This window comes from Triturus cristatus, chromosome 8 (genome assembly GCF_964204655.1).
Source record: "Triturus cristatus chromosome 8, aTriCri1.1, whole genome shotgun sequence".
NCBI classification, from domain to species: domain Eukaryota; kingdom Metazoa; phylum Chordata; class Amphibia; order Caudata; family Salamandridae; genus Triturus; species Triturus cristatus.
Window position 1 is genome coordinate 1,127,903,681 of NC_140591.1, and position 23,054 is coordinate 1,127,926,734.

At 43.2% G+C, this 23,054-nt stretch overlaps 1 protein-coding gene across 2 annotated transcripts in view; it reads left to right on the top strand.

Moving 5' to 3' along the window:
• The window catches only part of TBC1D8 (TBC1 domain family member 8), a 415,888-nt gene that overhangs the window by 278,146 nt on the left and 114,688 nt on the right, over positions 1-23,054 (top strand). For both annotated transcript variants that reach the window (XM_085622761.1, XM_085622760.1), the window contains exons 9-10: positions 11,230-11,380; positions 13,353-13,567. In XM_085622761.1, coding sequence (XP_085478887.1) covers positions 11,230-11,380; positions 13,353-13,567 — 366 coding nt within the window. The remainder of the gene's footprint in view (positions 1-11,229; positions 11,381-13,352; positions 13,568-23,054) is intronic.

Genomic DNA, 23,054 nt, shown 5'->3' on the forward strand with positions numbered 1-23,054 from the left:
ACAACGTCCAAATCTTCAAGTGCAGGACAGGCCCTACTTCCATTTTAATCGCTTTAATTGCCTGAATGGTTTGGATGGGGTTGATTGACTCTCTAGTCACAAGCCAATGGCTGTGGATTGTGGTGTTTGCAGTTCTCCTGGGTTACCTACCTCGACTGCTGTTGAATTGGATGGGCCACTGAACAATCTGGCTGTTTTGGATAATTTATTGGCCCATAATGTTACCAACGCCCTTGGAACTCCGATTGACACATCATTGGTGGAGAATGTCCGCAGTATACCTTTTGATTTACCGGCCCCTACTGTTAGTACTACGTTAGTATCCCCGATTTCAGTGGAGCCCGGAATTACACTTTTTAATTCTCCTGGTCCGGCACCTAACACCTCCGGATTTTTGAGGCTAATCTGCTGGAATATCGCTGGCCTCGCTAATAAACTGGAAGACTTGGACTGGGTAAATTACATCGAGTCGGGGGACATATGTATGTTCCAGGAGACCTGGGCCAGAGAGGAACATGGCCACCAAGGCTACATGTCATTCTCCATTCCAGCGAGATGGGAGGGCAAAGGCCGGCCGTCAGGAGGACTCACGACTTGGGTTGCATCCCATCTGGGTTGTGTGGCAACTCGGATGCCGACCAACTCTGAGGACATCCTTGCAATTTCTCTATTATGGCCCAACCGAGTTAAACTGGTGTTCATTAACATTTATTCCAGGCCAATGGGGAATGCAAAGGAATCGCCGACCATAGATGAACTCTCCAATTTTCTAACTGACCTATCGAGTGACTCATACTATGTTGTGGGAGGGGATTTTAATTCTCACTTTGAGCCACTCCCTGGTCTATTGGATGGGTTATCATCTGATGAAGAAGTTAAATGGTCAGTCCCTATGGTGGAAGCCCCACCTCCAAAGGCGTGGACCCCTCTAGCGGTGCAAATCACAGCCCTCACCCTGAAGTTTGGACTCAGAGCTTGTAATGGGCGAATAAAATCCGATATACCCAGTAAAACCACCTACAACAGGCTGGGTAGAGAGTCCCGCCTGGATTATGTCTTGGCTCAAATAGTGAAGTGGCCGACAATCCAGGACTTCAGGGTGATGGATAGGTCTGACAGCGATCATAACGCACTTGAGCTCGACCTTGTCCATCCTGGCCCCCAAGCCCCTTTGAATAATGTGGTAGAAAACACCCCTGTACTTCTCCTTGAAAACAACCGCAGAAGGATCAGGTGGGAGCACTTGGCCACGAGCAAGAATAAACTCCCTAGGCTCTATGATGGGATAATTCCCATTTTGGAAACTGTGGGTTGCTTGGACGCCGAATCATTCAACAAAGACTCCCAGGGTAAATTATACAAAGCCCATGAGGAACTTATAAAAGCTGCGGCACCCCATCTCACTTGTAGCCCGCGAAAGGCAAAAGGGGGGCGTCCAGGAAAAACACTATGGTATAACCTGGCCTGCAGAAGGGCAAAAATAGAGCTCCTCAAACTAATCAAGGAGGGTCTTGGTGGGGATACCCTAAAACAATGCAGGCGAGTTTATAAGAAACTCACTGCCCACGCTAAGGCAGAATGGGAGGAAGAACAGTGGGAAAAACTCACTAAGGCACTAGCAACCCAAGACCATCGGTTGTTCTGGAGGATTGTGAATGGGGGGTCGGGGAACTTAAAATCGGCACTAGAGCCGAATATTGCTCCTGGGGTATGGCAGGCTCACTTTCAGACTCTATATAGCCCTGACTCAGAAGAATCCCCTGTTGCTGATGCGGTAGGCTTCCCGGATTACGAAGGGGAGCTGATAACGCTCGGTGAAGTGATTGCTGCCATTACAGGACTTGCCCCTGGAAAGGCGCCGGGACTGGACGGACTACCAGGGGATATGTTTAAGCAGGAACCTGCTGTATGGGCCCCTTATCTTACCGCCCTTTTCAATGGAGTTATTGGTGGTATGGAGATCCCTAGTACTTGGCTGGGGGCTGAGGTGGTCCCTATCTTTAAAAAGGGCTCACCTCTCCTCCCAGCCAACTATAGACCAATCAGCTTGATAGACGTGACGCAGAAGCTGTTTGGTAGGGTGATGCTGAATAGGCTACAGGACTGGATTGAGGAGGTGGGAGCCCTTAGCCCTTACCAGGCGGGATTTAGGAGGGGGGTATCCACAGTGGACCAGGTTTTTAGATTGAATCTGGTCTACTGGCGGGTAGCAAAAATCGAGGGCGGTAGTTTGTACACAATTTTTGTGAACCTACGGGCCGCTTTTGATTTGGTGCCCCGGGGGAAACTTTGGAGCATCTTGGCAGAGATGGGCGTCCCCCCCGACAGCCTCTTGATCTTACAGAGACTGCATCACAACAACTATGCCCGAGTGAGGTGTGGGAGGGCGGGGGAACTGACTGACCGATTCCCCGTTGACCGGGGGGTAAGGCAGGGCTGTGTATTGGCACCGACCCTGTTCTGCCTCTTTGTCAACGGGGTAATCGCCCATTTGAATGCCACTGAATACACTGACGCTCCGAAATTGAATGGCAGCAGGGTGCCCGCAGTTATGTTTGCGGACGACACCCTGCTGCTATCCAAAGCCCCTATGGGTATTCAGAGGATTCTCGACTCCTTTGTGGCCTTCTGTAACGATAGGGGGCTCGAAATCAACGCGGCAAAAACCAAATATATGGTTCTGAACCCGAGGCAAAAACTTCGCCCAAACCCGCAATTGGGAGTTGGACGGCTGGAGAGAGTGACTACCTTTGAATACCTTGGTGTGACTATTAACGAGACCATGACTTGGGGATCCCACCAGAGTAGGGCAAGCCTCAAACTCACGCAGATCACTGGGGGTATTGCTCGTATGATGAACGGTTCATCATATCGTCCATTGGGGGCATTGATCCAGATATATAAAGCCCAGGCTCGGGGAGCAATAATGTATGGGGCGGAAATATGGGGCCACACATCCTGTAAGAGTCTGTCATCAGTGGAAAATAAGTTTATCAGACAGATAGCCGCACTCCCTCCCAGTACAACGCTCCTCCCCTTGAGGTTAGATCTGGGCCTACGACCATTAGCTGATGAAATAAGCCTGAGACCTCTAGCATTTTGGCGTAGGCTGTGGAGCAGTATCGATCTCGTAGAATATAGGGCGGAATTGGCTGAACTTTTGAAAGAACCAATGGCGCTCAGTATTCCCTGGGTCAAAAACATCCAAGCCATTTGTGTGGGAATAGGGCTCCCCGACCTATGGAGTGACCCGGCGAGAGCCGCACCGAAAATATCCAAAAGGTCCCTGGCTAAGGTTTACCATGAATATAAATTAGACAGGGCTCAAGCTACCCAGGCAGAAGGGTCCCTAGCTTCTGTGTTTATGCAGAGCAAGGATGTCTATAGACTGGAGAGGGTGCTGGATTCCATCTCCCCCGTACTTACCAGGAAGCTGTTTCTCCAAGGGAGATACGGCACACTGCCGTTTAGATTTTTCACAAGTACCTGGTCTTCGGGTCCCACCCTAAAGCAGTGTCCGGCTTGTGATGCCATGGAAGAAACTGATTTGCACGTGGTTTTCTTCTGCCCCGCCTATAAAATAGCACATAAATACTGGCTCCTCCCCTTGATAAGGAACATGGGTTGTAGGGAATACGCACCAATGTACAGAATTTTAAAAACTGATCTCTCTGGCCCAATTGTTTTCGCATTAGCAAAATTCCTGACTAATGTTTGGCACACGCGCAACAGAATCTTAAAGGCGTTAGGACCCCTATAAATGTTTTTTACCTCTTACAGAGCTTGAATATGTACATTGTACTCATGATCGTTTTCACTTTGATAACTGCTGTTTAATAACTTTTTATCTCAAATTCTGAATTATTTATGTATTTTATGCTTGTATATATTTTATCTGTGCTTTTATGGTCATCTGACCGAAATAAAGCTATCAAAGATTGTATACAGTGTTTTGTCCTGTCTAAGCGCTACAAAGAGTAGGTGCACCGACGTGTAGCGCCTACTGTTGCTTCAGTGAGAAAACTGAGATGGTCCCAGTGTGACCGAAGTGTAGCGCCTACTGTTGCTTTCAGTGAGAAATCGCAGAGAGTTTCAGGTCTCTGTGTCAGAAGAACCGAGCCCACGGGGCTATTTGTAGTCACATCAGCACATTGCCACGAGGCTGACTGTCACAGCACTGTAAGTAGGCTTGGAGTAGGGCGCACAACGTGTCAGTGCTGTTTGTAGTGTTTAACAATGTACACGTTAATTATTGATGGTGTGCACATAGAGGGTGCTGCCTGACATTTAGTGTGCATTCCTTTCATCCCATCACCTACTGTTGTTGCTACCATCACCCGTTGCGTAGTGCAACTAGGGAAAATCCATTTTGCAGTGAGTGCGGGACACATTTTTCCGTGTTTCAGAACGTAGCAGCTTCCAATTCACATGACAACGTTAAAATGTTCCCCCCAGAATCAATGCAGCTAGCGGCTTCTGCAATAGAAAAGCAGGGGGGGGGGGGTCGGTGGGGGGCGGCTCAGAGTTTCAGATCCGCGCTCTGGCAAACGAGGGCTTAGGGTGCGTGACCGGAGATCCGGCACAGGTGACACACTACGTGATCTTAGACACATTAGGTGATGGGTCTAGGCTGTAAAGCGGGAGGCGCCGTTGAAGTTTGTCCTGAAAAGGTGCAGTGTCAGTGTTCTGTTAATCCGTGGAACCAAGGGTTGCTTTAAATGTCGAACCGTACCGAGCTCAAGGCCTCTATATCACAAGTAAAAAGCTCACAGGGTTGTTTGCAATGAGAGTAGACCAGCGGCTCGAGGCAGTTTGTCACATCGCCGTAAGGTTGGGAAAGTGCTGGGGAGCAGGGGAGGAGCTGGAAAGAGGCAGGGGAGTTTAGAATGAAAACAAGCCGGAAGGTGAAGTGGAAGCAAGAGATGGTCTGGGGAAGTGCAGGAGGGTGGGATATGCACTCACATTGAGTGGTGAATAGGAAAGAAAAAAGTAGTTCCCTGAATGTATGCAGTGGAAGGATACAAGTCGGCCATTCAAAAGGATGGTAAAGAAGCTAAGCTAAGCTCCAGGGAGGGATAAACACAATAAGAGAAAGGAAAGCCATCTAATAGGATCAAGAAAATGAGAGTTACAGTAAAGCGAACCAATATTAAGCAAAGGCTGGTTGAGGCTTATTGCTGTTCTCACAAAGCTGGTGATATCCGGGCCTGAGATAAAGAGCTCTGGCCCTTTAATGGAAGCATAGGACCTGAAACCGTGGATTCAGGTGAGATCAGTGGAGAGGCTCTGCCAATCTTCCCAAACACAGGATACATTTCTACTGGTCAGGCTTCACCTACTTGCTTACCAAGTCCGCTGAGAACATTTAATTGACTTGCCCATCACAATTGGGAGCCCTGACAATCTTTCAATGTCTTTCTGGAGACTTGATGGTTGATTGGCTCAAGTTATTGATTGCGTTCTGGCTGATCATACATATCGTACGTTTATGATTAATACGTGTAGTTGTCAATCTCCGTCTTGCTGCTAGGAAGGGGGATGGAAGGGGTAATTGTTAGAGGCGAAAATGTGAGAATGTGCAGACAATATTGATGGTTACTATCTCACAGCAGTGTTCCACTGGTTGTTGAGCGTACACACTTGCTGTCGACCTTTGCATGCCCTAATAAAGGGATGTTCCAGAGGAAAATACACTGTCTGTGCAAAGATCTCACTATTTTGTGTATTCGTAATAATTGTGGGATGACAGACGCACTTTCCTGCTCAGGGCGTTTCTTTATGCTGTTATTACTGATAGCCATGCCCCCAATGACATTCTTCTGTATGTGTGCTGTTATTACTGACAGCCATGCCTCCAATAACATTCTTCTGTATGTGTGCTGTTATTACTGACAGCCATGCCCCCAATAACATGCTTCTGTGTGTGTGCTGTTATTACTTGCAGCCATGCTCCCAATAACATTCTTCTGTATGTGTGCTGTTATTACTGACAGCCATGCCCCCAATAACATGCTTCTGTGTGTGTGCTGTTATTACTGACAGCCATGCTCCCAATAACATGCTTCTGTGTGTGTGCTGTTATTACTGACAGCCATGCTCCCAATAACATTCTTCTGTGTCTGTGCTGTTATTACTGACAGCCATGCTCCCCATAACATTCTTCTGTATGTGTGCTGTTATTACTGACAGCCATGCCCCCAATAACATGCTTCTGTGTGTGTGCTGTTATTACTGACAGCCATGCTCCCAATAACATGCTTCTGTATGTGTGCTGTTATTACTGACAGCCATGCCCCCAATAACATGCTTCTGTGTGTGTGTGTGTGCTGTTATTACTGACAGCCATGCTCCCAATAACATTCTTCTGTATGTGTGCTGTTATTACTGACAGCCATGCCCCCAATAACATGCTTCTGTGTGTGTGCTGTTATTACTGACAGCCATGCTCCCAATAACATTCTTCTGTGTCTGTGCTGTTATTACTGACAGCCATGCTCCCCATAACATTCTTCTGTATGTGTGCTGTTATTACTGACAGCCATGCTCCCAATAACATTCTTCTGTATGTGTGCTGTTATTACTGACAGCCATGCTCCCAATAACATTCTTCTGTATGTGTGCTGTTATTACTGACAGCCATGCCCCCAATAACATGCTTCTGTGTGTGTGCTGTTATTACTGACAGCCATGCTCCCAATAACATTCTTCTGTGTCTGTGCTGTTATTACTGACAGCCATGCTCCCCATAACATTCTTCTGTATGTGTGCTGTTATTACTGACAGCCATGCTCCCAATAACATTCTTCTGTATGTGTGCTGTTATTACTGACAGCCATGCTCCCAATAACATTCTTCTGTATGTGTGCTGTTATTACTGACAACCATGCTCCCAATAACATTCTTCTGTATGTGTGCTGTTATTACTGACAGCCATGCCCCCAATAACATTCTTCTGTATGTGTGCTGTTATTACTGACAGCCATGCCCCCAATAACATGCTTCTGTGTGTGTGCTGTTATTACTGACAGCCATGCTCCCAATAACATTCTTCTGTATGTGTGCTGTTATTACTGACAGCCATGCTCCCCATAACATTCTTCTGTATGTGTGCTGTTATTACTGACAGCCATGCTCCCAATAACATTCTTCTGTATGTGTGCTGTTATTACTGACAGCCATGCCCCCAATAACATGCTTCTGTATGTGTGCTGTTATTACTGACAGCCATGCTCCCCATAACATGCTTCTGTGTGTGTGCTGTTTTTACTGACAGCCATGCTCCCAATAACATTCTTCTGTGTGTGTGCTATTACTGACAGCCATGCTCCCCATAACATGCTTCAGTGTGTGTGCTGTTATTACTGACAGCCATGCCCCCAATAACATGCTTCTGTGTGTGTGCTGTTATTACTGACAGCCATGCTCCCAATAACATGCTTCTGTATGTGTGCTGTTATTACTGACAAGCCATGCTCCCAATAACATTCTTCTGTATGTGTGCTGTTTTAACTGACAGCCATGCTCCCCATAACATGCTTCTGTATGTGTGCTGTTATTACTGACAGCCATGCTCCCAATACCATGCTTCTGTGTGTGTGCTGCTATTACTGACAGCCATGCTCCCAATAACATGCTTCTGTATGTGTGCTGTTATTACTGACAGCCATGCTCCCAATAACATTCTTCTGTATGTGCTGTTTTTGCTGACAGCCATGCTCCCCATAACATGCTTCTGTGTGTGTGCTTTTATTACTGACAGCCATGCTCCCCATAACATTCTTCTGTATGTGTGATGTTATTACTGACAGCCATGCTCCCAATAACATGCTTCTGTGTGTGTGCTGTTATTACTGACCGCCATGCTCCCAATAACATTCTTCTGTATGTGTGCTGTTTTTTCTGACAGCCATGCTCCCCATAACATGCTTCTGTGTGTGTGCTTTTATTACTGACAGCCATGCTCCCAATAACATTCTTGTGTATGTGTGCTGTTTTTACTGACAGCCATGCTCCCAATAGCATGCTTCTGTGTGTGTGCTGTTATTACTGACATCCATGCTCCCCATAACATTCTTCTGTATGTGTGCTGTTATTACTGACAGCCATGCTCCCCATAAAATGCTTGTGTATGCTCTTACTGACAGCCATGCTCCCAATAACATGCTCCTGTGTGTTTGCTGTTATTACTGACAGCCATGCTCCCCATAACATGCTTCTGTATGTGTGCTGTTATTACTGACAGTCATGCTCCCCATAACATGCTTCTGTGTACAGGCCTGGACGCACCAGAGGAAGAATAGTGTTGTACTAATTAAGAAAGCGGCTGTTCTCCAAAGACTACTGCAGTGCGAACCCCTTTCTCGCTTTGCCTCACGCGAGCGAGCTTTCTCCCCCTGTATTTCACTCACTGTCTCTCACAAGCTCGTTCTCTCTCACGGTCACAATTTCTCTGCCGCAGTCTGGCAATAGAGGGAGTACTTAGCAGATAACATACCTGCCAACTCACACAGTGCCACCGTGTGACACACGATATTGGCTCCCAACACACGATCTCCCGGTGAGGAGCAGATATCACACGGTAGCAGACAAAATGAGCTGAAAAACATATAAAAATATAAGTTTTTGAACTCTGTAGGGGGCTTTGAACTGCCAACGTCCATTGAGTGGTGTGAAACACCCCAAGACATCGGCACCAGCCTCGGCAATCTTTTTTTTGGGGGGGGAAGGGGGCTTGGGGGAGGTTCAAAAGTGCCTCGTAGGTACTTCTTGGCACGAGGCCCTGCCCCTTTCAAGGCCCCGCCCCCTCCCAGGGAGATTGGCAGCTACAAGATAAGCTGCACATGGGATAGGTGTTAACATACGTGCCAACCCCCAATTTTCAGGCGGAAGACTTCTGATTTTAAGGCTAGTCTCCCACCTCGCGATTCCTGCATCGAGAATCCTGATTCAGATTGCTGAATCAGGATCTGTTGGATACAAGGAAGTTTGAGCTTGGAAATATATATCCTGAGCCAAAACGCTTTGCCCTTAACTCTTGGAGGGGGAGATACGAGGGTGTGACAGGCCAAGACATTTCATTTTTGGTAGTTTTACATAGTGCATACATAAATCGGAGTTTAGAATACTGTTTTTTTTCCCGCTAGGTTATTAAACTGCCAAAAATGAAATGCTGATTGTCTGTCGCCATACAAACCAATAGACCCCATTCAGACAGATTGCCTCTGCTTCAATCTAAGTCAATGGGGAAAATTCATTTTCCCAACTATTATTATTATTTTTTTTTAAATCTCCCACTTGCCTGCTCTAAAAAGTTGGCATGTATGTGTTAATGACTTGTATCTCACCTCTTTTGTGTGTGATGTATTGTTTATTTCTGCTAAGGCAAGAAGAGTGATCTGCTTGTCGAGAAAATGCAGTGCGTTGCCTGCTAAACAGCCTCGAAAAGCAATGTACAAAAGAGTAATTCTTGTATCACTTATTATCTCCATGTATTACTTGCCCGGATTGGTATGCGGAAAAAAAGTTATATTGTAATGCATTTGGGGTGAGAAATCTGGAGATTTCATAAAAGGCTGATGCCGCAGACTGGCAGAGCATTGAGCCATATTTCGGACAAGTGACCCTAGGAGTTTGGTAGGGGTGGGGAACAGTTTGTCACGTATATCGGGAACACCTTTGGAAAGCAGACTGGAGTGGGTTACATTTCCCTCTGAAATAACACTAGGACTGGTCTAGATGGAGTTTGAGTTCAGATATCCGATCACATGAAGTACCCCGACCTGTGGCGGACTACGTTATTCCTTCTGCATTACATGCTGAATTTTAAGTTGGTCATAATTTTCTCAAATTAAAGTACCTGTGCTTTGGATTTAAAAAAAAAATGTTTGTTAGCCTAAAATGAGTGTGACTTGTACAAAGTACAAGGATGATTAGAGAACATGTGGGCCTAGTCACTGCTTAATTTGTAAAAGAAAAAAAACAATTAGATAAGTATTGGCGGCCAAAGATTTTCTCAGAAATAAGGCGCCGGCGCTGCTGAATGTCAGGGTGGCCAAATACCCGAACTGTTTAATCTTTGATTCTTCCTCATGCCTCTTTCATTCCTCCTCATGCCTCTTTCATTCCTCCATGGCTCTTTATCTCTCTCTTGCAGGTTCTTTTTCCCCATGCTTTCTCCCTTTTTCACTGTTTTCCCATCTTTCTCTCCCTCTCTTTCCACGTTTTCTTCTCTTGTTCTGGGTCAAAGTCTGTTGAAGTTGTGTTGCTATAAAATGAGAGCGTGTGGCCCCCACCGGCTCAGATTAAGCATTGGGCCTACTGACTTAATGCCTCATGTCAGTTTTCAGAATTCAAACTTTGGCTTGTATAGTAAGACTGAGGTAGGGAAACCATTTTGTGACCTATGCGATTCTTTCAGTAGTTTGGACCTAAGTAAGGTGGGTGGGTACCTAAAACCATGATTCCCCATCTTGTTAAATGGCGATCTTTCATTTCTATATTTTCCAGGGTATATTATGTCCCTGTTTTCCAAACTATGCTTTTTAGAGCAAAATACATTCTTATCAAGTTAGACTTCAGAAGAACAAAGAAGTACATTAAATGTGCTAGGGATATCAGTCTTTCTCCCACAGTCTCTCCCTAGTAGGAGCTTATAACCGGGACAAACAATCTTCCAACGCTAAAAAAAACTCTCTGATGCAGCCAAACACAGCCCTCCACAAGCAACCTAATTTCAAGGGCATCCATGCATATTCCACCAGAACTAAGGCAGCATCTGTTGCTTTGCAGTAGGAATGAGCCCATCCCTGTGATCTATGATCTAACCCTACAAGATAGCCCATGATATATGATCTAACCCTACAATTGTTTCACGTAATGTCCTTTAGACACTGAGTCTAGAAAGACGCTTGGTTTGGGCATACAGAGTTTACAAAATCTTTACCCGTTTCATTATGCACTGTACCTGCACTTAATCTGAATTCTTTCATGTTTTGGAAATGCCCATTCCTTATGAACCTCCTTGGGTGGACTGAAGGACATGCATCAAGTGACTTTTTGACTTATCGCTATTCCTTAATTTCAGGTCTGTTGTTGGGGGTTAGGTTCCTTGACTCATTTGCATATTTATGATTATAATGTGTAACATTCCTTGGATGTGGGAATAGTAACTTGGATGATAGACTTATTGTTTCCAGCAGAAGCAAACATTTTATTTTTATTTCTTTCCAGTCTAGGGAGCAGATTAAGGAACGTCTGTGGAAGGACCATTTTGCTGAATACGGTCGAAGTGTTTGTATGTTTCGCACAGAAAAGATCAGGAAACTTGTGGCCATGGGAATCCCGGAATCTCTACGAGGAGAACTATGGCTTATCTTTTCAGGTAATGTTTAAGAAATCCAGTCCTAATGCATGAGTAAAAAAAATAAAAAAGTGTGGGTTGAATTTGTCTGTACTTCATGTGCTTCGTTGGGTTACAGGTGGGGAAAATGGTAGAGAAGCATGAAATGTTGTGCTTGGCAAAAGTTAATTTGTTGATAAAAATTTTTATCAGGGAAATCAAAATGTTTGCTTTAACCTATGGAATTCAGTAGATAAGACTGAGAGATTGTTCTGCTAAAGAGGTAGAAAATATGGTTCCATGCATCATAATTGAAACGGCTCTTAAGACCATCCTGATAATGATGGTAAAGAATCCTCCAACCGTATGAAATGTAATTTCTACTCTTCATATTGTGCCTCGCATTGACTCGTGTATTGAAATGAGGCAAAGTTCAAACAAAATGCAGGGAACACAGGTGGAAACACAAGCTCAGCAGAAGAACGGCATAGGCGTTCCCTATTTCTTTTAAAACTTTTATGTGGAGAATGTAATCACCTTCAGTGACTTCCAACATGTTCATCGTGATTGGTGTCATTTGTCTTCAAAATAACTCGCTGAATATCTTTGACTTGACAAATATTTGGGTAAGTTCTGTTTCAGGGGATCACCAAAAACCATGGCAGTGTTGCCACTGTGCAGTAATCCTCATCTGGTATTGACGCTGAGTTAGGAGGATAACAAACACCACACTGTAACGTGCTGTAATTGTAGATGTGGACGTAAAACTGCTGTGAGCAACTGAAATAATTAGAATGTTATGAGTTGCTACAAAATCCATCGCCTGTAAGTACATGGGCTGTCACTAAAATAAATTTATTCACAGCAGTGTTTGATGTCAGCCTTGCTGATTAAGGAGGGAGGTGTGCAGTGTAACTCCAGTGCATGTTCTTTTGCCTTCTGTTTTATTAAGTCAGTTACTTTGGCATAGTCTAAGCTAAAGCACGGCTTAGATGGTTAGCCGACATGGCCTGGCTGTCGTTAGGGCAGATCTTCTTTGACGAAGTGTTTTTGCTTTTTCATACCCTTTCGGATGGTGTTTTTGAAATCTTTGTTACACGCAAGCTTCAGTCATCTCTCTCAACATTGGTTATTCGGCTGCTCAAGGTACCTACGGGTCCTATATTTGTACTTCTATCCCTTTCATGATTGTCAGTTAGTGATAAATTGAGAACTTGCAGGCTAATCATTATCTAGGTGCTTGTTGCGCAATATTTGTGGTTAGAATTTAGAGATTGATTTTTAAGGCCACAGAGAGTGTACAATGACGGCATTAAGGCTAGAGGCATAGTATGAGAGGGTATTTTGTGCATGGATTGTTGTGTTTGATATTGTGGTTGACAGAGGGGAGAATATGTCAAGCAGGCGGCCAAGACCCAAGACGGTCTCTGGTGACTCCTGCTTCCCTTATGGCAGACTATGATAACTGCTGTCCTGTCCTCATCCTGTAATGAAACAAGTAGCAAGAATTAGCCCCCAATCACTGCCTCAACGGCTAGATTTAAACTTCATATCACTGGAGATAGAAGTTGTAAAGCAGCCCATAGAAAGGGACTGCAGCTGTTGTGACAAAGGGTGATTGGAAGGCTTGGGGTTCATATCAAATGGCCAAATGTGCAGCCAAATATCTATTGGAGAATAGAGCAACACCTCATTTGCGAGTACCTTAACTATGTGCTCTAACATATATTAAATTAGCACACAAGACGATGTTGACTTCTCACTACAGCCGTACGCTGCATACACTCTTACAAAAGAAAGCTTAGTGCTCGCCCTACTGTATTTTTTTACATTTTCATTGTGTGACATATAAATGTCTTTTTGGTTGTGTGCATTCTTATGCATAATCTGTGCATGTAATCCCTTTACGTTGTGCAAAAAACAACTGATAATCGTCTCAAAATCATGATTTCACATTCAAATGGTGCAGAAATGAAATGCCACCCAGATTGTTTTCTTTCTTCTCTCCTTTCAGATGCTGTGATTGATCTTGCCTCAAACCCTGGATACTATGGCAATCTCTTGGTCGAGTCTATGGGAAAGTGCTGCATGGCAACAGAGGAGATTGAGCGTGACCTGCACAGGTCTTTACCTGAGCATCCTGCCTTCCAAAGCAAGACTGGAATAGATGCCCTGAGGAGAGTGCTGACTGCTTACGCGTACCGAAACCCTAAAATTGGATATTGCCAGGTAAAGGTGTAGAAATGAGCAGATGGTGTCCGACTTAGCTTTAACATCTGTTTATTATAGGAAAACGGGAACAGGCCATGCAGAAAGGAGTAGACAACCAGAACAGAGGCAACTAAATTAAAACCCCAAGGAGTTTCAAAGTCAAACCCGCCCTACCATTGCATCAACACATACTAGAGTTACAGTGAAGAGGCTGTGTTCTGCGGGTGAAGAACCACTCACAAAACAGCTATAAGTTACTACAGATTGCGAATCAATGGTTATTGAAAATATAGTTTATCTGATTGGAAGGGAGGGCTCTTGCTCAATCCACAATGTTCAATGTTTGGTTCTAGGGACATTTCCTCTCATACCATCTTACATGAGAGCTGTCTGTTTGCACATGTGCACAATCCATGGTGGGCAGGTGCAGGCTCCAGTGGAGTGCCACCCGCAACCCCTGTTTGAGCACAGCGTTTGTTCTTGTGGCCTTCTCTCCTTTATGCGCATGTGTGAAAGAGGCACCCTACCATCCCACTCGTATGCTTGCTAACAAAGTTATCAGGAGGAGTGATTCAGCTACTTCAGTGAAAGAAGTTGTCTAAAGATGGGCATAATACTTCCCAGCATTTACACAGTCATTTCAACCCTCCTATTGCCTAACTCTTTAACAAGTTCTCACCTAGACAAAACGCACTAAGTCTTCTCCTGGTCAATAACTGGATTGCTTGTTACTTGTGTACTTGGGACCCAACATACCATAGTATCTGGGAGTCTAAATCCATGCAGCATGCCTCAAGTCAACCCCTGAGGCTTCTCCCTTGGTCGTGATTAGGAGTGGAAAGTTAGATGATGGATAAGCATTCTGAGCCCGGCATAAATCCTGTAGAAGCGATTAGTCTGTCTCTACGTAGACTGAAAAAAATAGAATAGTCTAGGTACGGCAACCCCTGTTATAGCACTCATGTTTGGTGTGCAGGCAAGCATTGTTAAGTTCAACATTTAATGGTGCCTGTGTACATATTGTAGCCTATACATGTTTTAAGAGGCTTGGGTTCAACCTTCTTCAGCATTAATTCTTTTTCTAAGGGTCTTTCAGGTATCCGCCCACAACAGTATTTTAGTCCTCCTCCTGCCTCCAATGAATTGCTTGAGGGACTAATTTAAATCTGTCATCAAACATTTAATTCTTTGTTTCATCCATGTATTGTAGACGCAAAGCAATCCTTTTTAGGTCTTGATTGTGACAGAGCAGCTGTGAAACAAGCCTGTTGCTAGACCATATCTTTACGTTTGAGGAAGCACAGGATAGCTTCGGGGCGAGATCTGGGCAGTCTCTCTGATACGCTAAATTGACACGGGTATCAAGGGAAAATTGCGCACACTTCCTAAATCTATGAGAGCGAAGGCCACAGTGCTAGAACTGGGGAAGGGAACAAAATTATTAATAAAATGATGAAAGTTGTGGAGGGCCGACGAGCTAAAGCTGGATAGAATTTACCGAAATGGACAAAGTAACTGCTGAAAGTGCGAAGAAACTGGTGCTAATTTTATCCACATAATGTGGACGTGTGATTTATAGTTGAGCCCTGGGGTTGGTCTTCACTAAATTACACTCTATAACAGAGAATAAACTGCAGTTACTTGCTAGGCAGTGTCTATTGGTGATTATTCTACACCCAAGGGCAACAAAATGAGATGAAGGTTCGCAGCTCTTTTAACGCTACCGGCTAAAGCTCGTATTGCTATACACTGGCTTCATCCTCAGGCACAATAATGAAAGTCTAAGAAAACAAGGACGCACAAGGGAGCAAATGTGAGTGAAAAGGGAATGGGGGAAGGAGCCACAGAAGAAAGCAGCTGAAGAACACTGGAATTGATCCAGAGATATAGCCGCCAAATAAATGGAGATCAAATTATCATGCCATTGCGGGCAAAAGCTAGCGGAGGTGAAATTATTGGTGGGTACATAATAATTATATCTGGAGCGGTATTACTACTGGAATGAGAAAATAGGAGGAAATCAAGGATTGAGAGTTTGCATGGACTGACGTTGCGAAGGTTGAAGACCATACGTGATGACTTTAAGATAAATGTTGTGTAGCTGGTAATGTATTATTATAGAACCAAAAAAATGATAAGGATGTTAACATTACCAACCTCTTTCTTACAATAAACATTGACTTGGCTTTGTGCTACCCCGCTCAACCACTGGCTTTCTTTGACCAGCCTCTTTCAGCTGTTGGTTTGAGATTTATCAGTCGCATGTCTATTCAGCCGAATGGGGTAGACATTTCTGACTTAATGCTATTGGTTGTATCTTTCAGCCTTTATTTTTTTTAAATGAATTTCTTTATTGGTGTTTTAAGTATACAATGTACGCAACAGCTTGCACTAATGAAGTAGAAAGGCATAATGAAGCTAGATAGCCTTATAGCATTTCACCACACAGGTTACAATGAACAGTGTGCAATTGCTTTCATGATAATAAATGTCACTCAGTCCATTGCAGGACAGCAGTGTTTATGCGCGGGTGTATTCTTTATTTATTGTATGTGTGCTTGTGTAAACTTTATTTATTGTATGTGTGCATGTGTATTCTTTTTTTTATTGTATTGCATGTGTATTCTTTTTTATTGTATTGCATGTGTATTCTTTTTTATTGTATTGCATGTGTATTCTTTTTTATTGTATGTGCGCATGTGTATTCTTTATTTATTGTATGTGTGCATGTGTATTCTTTATTTATTGTATGTGCGCATGTGTATTCTTTATTTATTGTATGTGCGCATGTGTATTCTTGTATGTGCGCATGTGTATTCTTTATTGTATTTGTGCATGTGTATTCTTTATTGTATTTGTGCATGTGTATTCTTTATTGTATGTGCGCATGTGTATTCTTTATTGTATGTGCTCATGTGTATTCTTTATTGTATGTGTGCATGTGCATTCTTTATTTATTGTGTGTGCATGTGTATTCTTTACTTATTGTATTGTATGTGCGCATGTGTATTGTTTATTTATTGTATGTGCGCATGTGTATTTATTTATTGTATGTGCGCATGTGTATTCTTTATTTATTGTATGTGTGCTCGTGTATTTATTGTATGTGTATTCTTTATTGTATGTTTGCATGTGTATTCTTTATTTATTGTATGTGCGCATGTGTTTTGCTTATTGTATGTGCTCATGTGTATTCTTTATTTATTGTATGTGTGCTCATGTGTATTTATTTATTGTATGTATATTCTTTATTTATTGTATGTTTGCATGTGTATTCTTTATTTATTGTATTGTATGTGTGCATGTGTATTCTTTATTTATTGTATGTGTGCATGTGTATTCTTTATTTATTGTATTGTATATGCGCATGTGTATTCTTGTATGTGCGCATGTGTATTTATTGTATGTGCGCATGTGTATTCTTGTATGTGTTTTATTTATTGTATGTGCGCATGTGTGTTCTTTATTTATTGTATTGTATCTGTGCATGTGTATTCTTTATTGTATTTTATGTGAGCATGTGTATTCTTTATTTATTGAATTATATGTGCCCATGTGTGTATGTGTGCATGTGTATTCTTTATTGTATTTTATGTGAGCATGTGTATTCCTTATTGTATTGTGCATGTGCATTCTTTATTTATTGTATTGTATGTGCGCATGTGCATTCATTATCTTTATTTGAAGACCTGGCTCTTCGGTGACTGAACCCCTGTTTCACTATCGTACGGTGTCTGTAACAGCGCTAGGAGGCATTCGGGCAGCCTTGGGCTATACATAAACACTAGACTTGACTTTATGTAATGAGTTTATCATAAGAGTCCTCTTTGTTGTTGCCTCTTACCAAGTAAAGAAGAACAAACATGCAATGTAACAGGTGACTAAAAAAAAGACAGGAAAAGAATGAGTGCTCAGTGATAATCACCATGGCAGAGTGCCTTTATCAAATATAGTAGCGTCTTAACTCCCTTTAGCAGTGGGCTAGGCAAAGAGGCCTTCTACCTACTCTTGAGTGCTTTCCTTGAACTGCATGTGGGCTCTTTCCTTCTCTGTCTGCTCCTGCTGGCTTCCCCAATTGTGTTTTATTCTTATGTTTCAACTCTGCATGCTTTTGCACATTAAACACAGATCTATTAGCATAGTCTGTGCTTGTTTTAATTATTGCGCGATGCGGCAGGCATTTTAATTTGCTTTTGTTAGCACTCAAGTGCAAGCTTAACTCCTCTTGGCTTTGCCTATGCTTTTTAGAACTAGCAACGTGGAGTTCTGTCTCAGAAACCGGATCCACCTCATTTGAAAAGCCCGGGTTGAAAAAGGAAGGCTGGGAGACAAAAACAGTGTTGGCAAAAGTATTAAAATAAAGTTGGCTTGGCTCTGCTTGCGTCACCAAGCCTGTATTCTTTTTTTACACATGTGCACTTAGCTAGGCACCAGGGGAACTTGAACCTACGGGTATGAAAAGAATGGCATGCAGATGCAGAAACCACCAACAGAACATTTTTTACTCAACTTAATCTGACCCTGTTCGCCTTGTAAGACTGGTTCTCTAAAATTAAAATCGAGACTGTCTCCGAAGCCCTCGTAGTTCCCTGGTTCTCTTTTTTTAGCCGGGGCACAAAAAATAAAACCAGAAACAGGAAGCTTTCAAGACCTTGTGTATACCGCCTTAGTTTCAGTTTTACAGCTTTAAGCACAAAGGGCTGTTTCAGGGCCAACCGCAGCCTTTACTGGACTAGGCTACCATTTTAATAGCTTACTCTTTATTATAAGTGATGGTCACTATGCAGTGTTTATGATCTCTCGTGGGGGCTGGCTTGTAACACTTACCAGCCTCGTTTTGTCTTGCATCCTATGTACTCTACAACGTTGCACGTTTCAGACAACACTTATGGAGATTGTGACATTGTATTAAAAGGAGTCTAGTCCAGTCCAACTCATGTCAGAAGAGCTGCCTTTAAGCATTCTGGTATGTGGGTATAGGTTTCATATTTAACTGATGGTACTCTCTCTAAGAAGAGGAAAGAAATAAAGTAAAATTATGTTAAATGGTGCATTTGAAAAGTAATTTAACAAGTACATATGTTCATTTTTTCACTAACGTTGTGTTGGGTATAGACGGACCAATGCGATTGTCTAAGCAATTTAAAAATACATTTAAATAAAATAATACTAGCGAAAAAAAGTAAGAAATCACATAGAGAATATAACAATTACTTGCACGGTAAAGTCAAACTAAATACAATGTGTCTTGTAGACAAGAGGCATCTTACAATAACAATAAAATATTAAAACGGTGTTTAATAAGTACATTTGTATGGTCTCCCAAAATGTTTGTAGGAGGACCATGACTGCCTAAACCTACTTATTAGTACACCCCACTGATGGCTGTGAAGAGGAGGTTCAAGGCTTTGTTTTCATGGAGCGTTTGTTAATGTTCATAAACCTATGAGTTTGTTTGCATTCACAAACTCCTTTAGAGCCCTTTTCTAACCTGGAAATGGTCAGAGATTTATCCCAGCAAAGGGCAGAGTAAATTCCATTTCAGGGAAGAAAAGGAAGAGGAACACCCCCAAACTTTGTGAAGGTGTAGATGAAGTTTTTCAAAGGGTAAAAAATGTATGTATCTGTGATGTGACCTCACTATGTGATTTTATATGGCTCTCAAATTTTGCCAGAAGGCCTGTCAGTTTGTACACAGTTTATAAGGCCCTGGATGGCCCTAAACCTACATTTGTGGCAGAAAATGGCTTCATTTGTGCCTCTCTGGTATCCCCAAAGAATCCTAACGGGCGTTTAGCCCACACGTGGGGTGGGAGGTTCGATGTGTCATTTGCCTTGACAGTTTGAGAATGTCAACAAACTTGTGAGTGTCTTGGCATTAGAAACTCCTATGGAATCATTCCCATCCAGAAAATGGTTGGCGATGTAATTCTGTAAAGGGCTGAAGTAATTCCACTTCCAGATTGGGAAGCCGAACAGAAGATACCAAGATTTGTTGAAGTGTAGGGTATGCAGTTTCTGCACTAGGAAAAATATTTTCCAGGTAGACAAATAGAAAGTTAAAGAACAAAATGTGAATTTACTTCACCCTTGTCAGTTCCAATTATAGACAGCGTCTCCATATGGAAGGAGACTAGGCTAGTAGAATGCTCACCACGCTCCTCCGAAGCAAAACTCACTGCTCGCCCATTGAGGGGTTTTGGGATGCACAGGAGTGGATGGTGTATACACGACATGGCATTACCAAGGTATGTGTATCACACTTACAGAAGGTTTATACTGCACCGCCTGATTGTGCTCCACGGGCAGGTGTTGACTACCTTGCTAATTTGCAGATGGCCTCCCTGTTGCGGGAATGGAGCGACAGTTTGGAAACCCCCATAACTAGGGAAGAAATATGATTGCTATAAGGGCATTGAAGACCGCTAATGCCCCCAGAGGGGTGGGCCTGCCAGCCAAATTCTATCAGCGGAGGGACTGGCTGACTGCTTTCTGGAAGTTTATAATGAAGCATACAGAAAGGGATTGCTTCCAGCCTCTATGAGGGAGGTGCTTATAGTTATGCTCCCCAAGCCGGACAAGGATGTCACGATGGTGACTTCCTACCGCCCCCTGTCGATGCTCAGTGTCATTGTGAAGATTCTTAGTAGGGTATTGGCATCTCAATTGCTGGAGCATCTGCCACAGCTGGTTCACGAGGACCAATGTAGATTTATACTGGGTAGGAATATCCTGAGCAATTTAAGGATATTTTCCTTGCTGATGCACACCTCTGTCTTGGAGGAACACCAGTACATGCTAGCGCTGCTGGATATTAAACAAGTGTGCGAATCCTTGTCATGGGAATTTCTCTGGAAGGTCTTGCGGAAAGTTGGCTTAGGTACCGTACATTAATTGGGTACAGCTGTTATATGGTGCCCTTGTGGCAAAGGTGAGGGTAGGAGGAACGGTGATGCAGCGCTTCAGGCAGAGCTGCCTTTTGTTGCCCCTGAGGTGTCCTAAGCTGAGCGAATACTGGGAGGCGATTCTAAAGTCCCTGAATGAGACCAATGGATGGTCCATCCCCAGAGAAATAGAGCAGCGTTGGTTGGGACGAATCCCGATTAAGAAAAAGAAGAAACTACACAGGAAATTCTTCCTTGTGGATCTTGTACTAGCCAAGCGTAGAATAGCCATACGATTGTTGTCCGCAATTGCACCAAAGTTAGCAGATTGGCTGAGAGACATGGTCGAATGGGCAAATGCTGGTGAGAGCCAGCCATATGCGCAATATGCATAGGGACAATAAACCCGTTGACGACCTACAGGCCTGGACAGCGATGCTCCCCCATACACATTGCCCACTTAGATGCATATGCTGCTGAACGATGGTGCGATTGCATTGACAGATTGGGAACTGGTAGATGATATGCACTGTAGTACTTATCAGTCGATATATTAAATTCTCTACTTCTGATCTTTCACAGTGAGCTTAGATCGTTATACAGTGTATTGATATAGAAATGTGATTTTGTTAGCGCTTGAATGGGAGGCAGGAAAGGGTTACATTTGAATCTCTTTGTTGGACAACATTGTGTTCTCTTAATGTGCAAGTATCGAACTTTTTATTATGAAAATGCTAACCAAAACCTGTACATTAAAGAAAAATAATGAACTGCTGTAATTTCCTGGTCTTATAGCACCCACTACTGCTCACATTTACATTTACAGACAGGACCAAATCTTGTAGGTTGCCTCTTCCGGATCCGGCTTCTCTCTGGTCAGATATCTCTAAATCTCCTGCATTAGGTCTTTCCCTTTCCACTTTGTTCCATCAAGTGATCGGTTTACTCTGTTCAGATCCACAAAAATGTAGTTCATGCCCCCTTTTACATCCTTTGGTGTTGCACTGAACAGTCTACCTGTGCTAACTGCTGTGCACTGAAATTCTTTTTTTATTCACCCCTTTAGTTTTTTCTTAGTTCATTCTGCTTGATGGTTGACATTTGGGAACAGTAGAATCTGCAATTGCTGAAACCACAAATGTACTTTCTCTCTTGTTTTTCCATATACGTCTCTCCCTGTCCTCTGCAGATCCATCAACACAGTCTGATCTCTTTGCGCTTGGGTTTCACTGCCAGATACTACCACTAACTTCAGAATTAAGCTCTTGTTAACCTTTGTATTTTGCATTCTGAGCCCTGTGTCCCAGTTTTCAGTACATCAATTTTGTTAGAAAGTCATAGGGTCTTAGTTCTGCCTAATGAGTGGAAAGCCTGCTGCTCTTGAATATATGTGAACTGCTATGGCTTTGTGTGTTCTGTAGTTTGCCCTCCCCTATGCAATTCTGTTTTATCAGGACTCTGTGCTGCTTCCCTTGACTTTAACACTTCTGCAATTTCTATGAACTGTATTTGCTTTTGGCAAAGCAATAATACCCCCAGCAACAGAATTTGAATTATTGACTTTCTTAGTTAGTCAATAAATGTCTAACAAAAGGCTAAGGAAGTCATTTAGAGATTGTTGGATAGTTCAAGGTAAAACCACGATTCGGTAATTACATCACCACTACCAGTATTTCTGATACTACTGCAAATTCAGTATCAAATGAGAAATGCCATATTTCTGCCTCTAAATATATGCAGTTAGAACCAACCTTTCCTGTTTCCAACACGCACAGCTGGGCCCATTGTGTCCAGCTTTCTGTCTGTCAAACTGTTATTTGAGGAATGTCAACAGTTTTATATTTTGTTGGGAAGGGGTGTGGGTTTAACACCCTCTACAGACTGATTTTCTAAGGGGAGAAAATCTCAGTCCCTGCTCTTTAAATTTGTTCTTGAACCAATGGAAACATGTTTTCCTTATTTGTGGTGTTCCAGCATCCACTACTCCTGAACACATCCACACAGCCTTCATTTCCACAACTCTGTGTGCTGGAGCCTTCAGCCCTGCATTCCTGTCAGAGGCTAATATGGCTGTTAGCTAATTCACCTGGGTAGGCCATTCTCTTCTGTCCTCAGTGTGCCAATCTCAGATGTGATGGTAGTTCCCTCTTGTTTCACTCGCTTTGGTGTTTTGTACAAGGAATTCCCAGTTGTGGGTAGCCTTACTTGGGTGTGGTGTGGCTTTTTGTTTCACTCGCTTTGGGGTTTTGTACAAGGAATTCCCAGTTGTGGGTAGCCTTACTTGGGTGTGGTGTGGCTTTTTGTACCAGGCCCACCTATCAGAGGGATCTAATAAATTTACCTGACCCATGATGGGAATCAGGCATGTACACAAAGTCCACGATCTAGGCTGGGTGGTGCCTTCCAAAACAAACCACTTCCTCCTCAAACGCTGAGGCCTCAGGTAAGTTGAGGGCAGAACAGCCTCAAAAGGCAGAAAAGGGAATGTTGAGCTACTACATGGAGAGGGGTGATTTACTTTCAGTTACTCTATTCTTTCCTATCTATATGTTTTCGTTAATGAGTAAAGCTCACAGACATCTAAAGTTAATGTGGCTGACATTTCGAACTTTTCCGGTCCC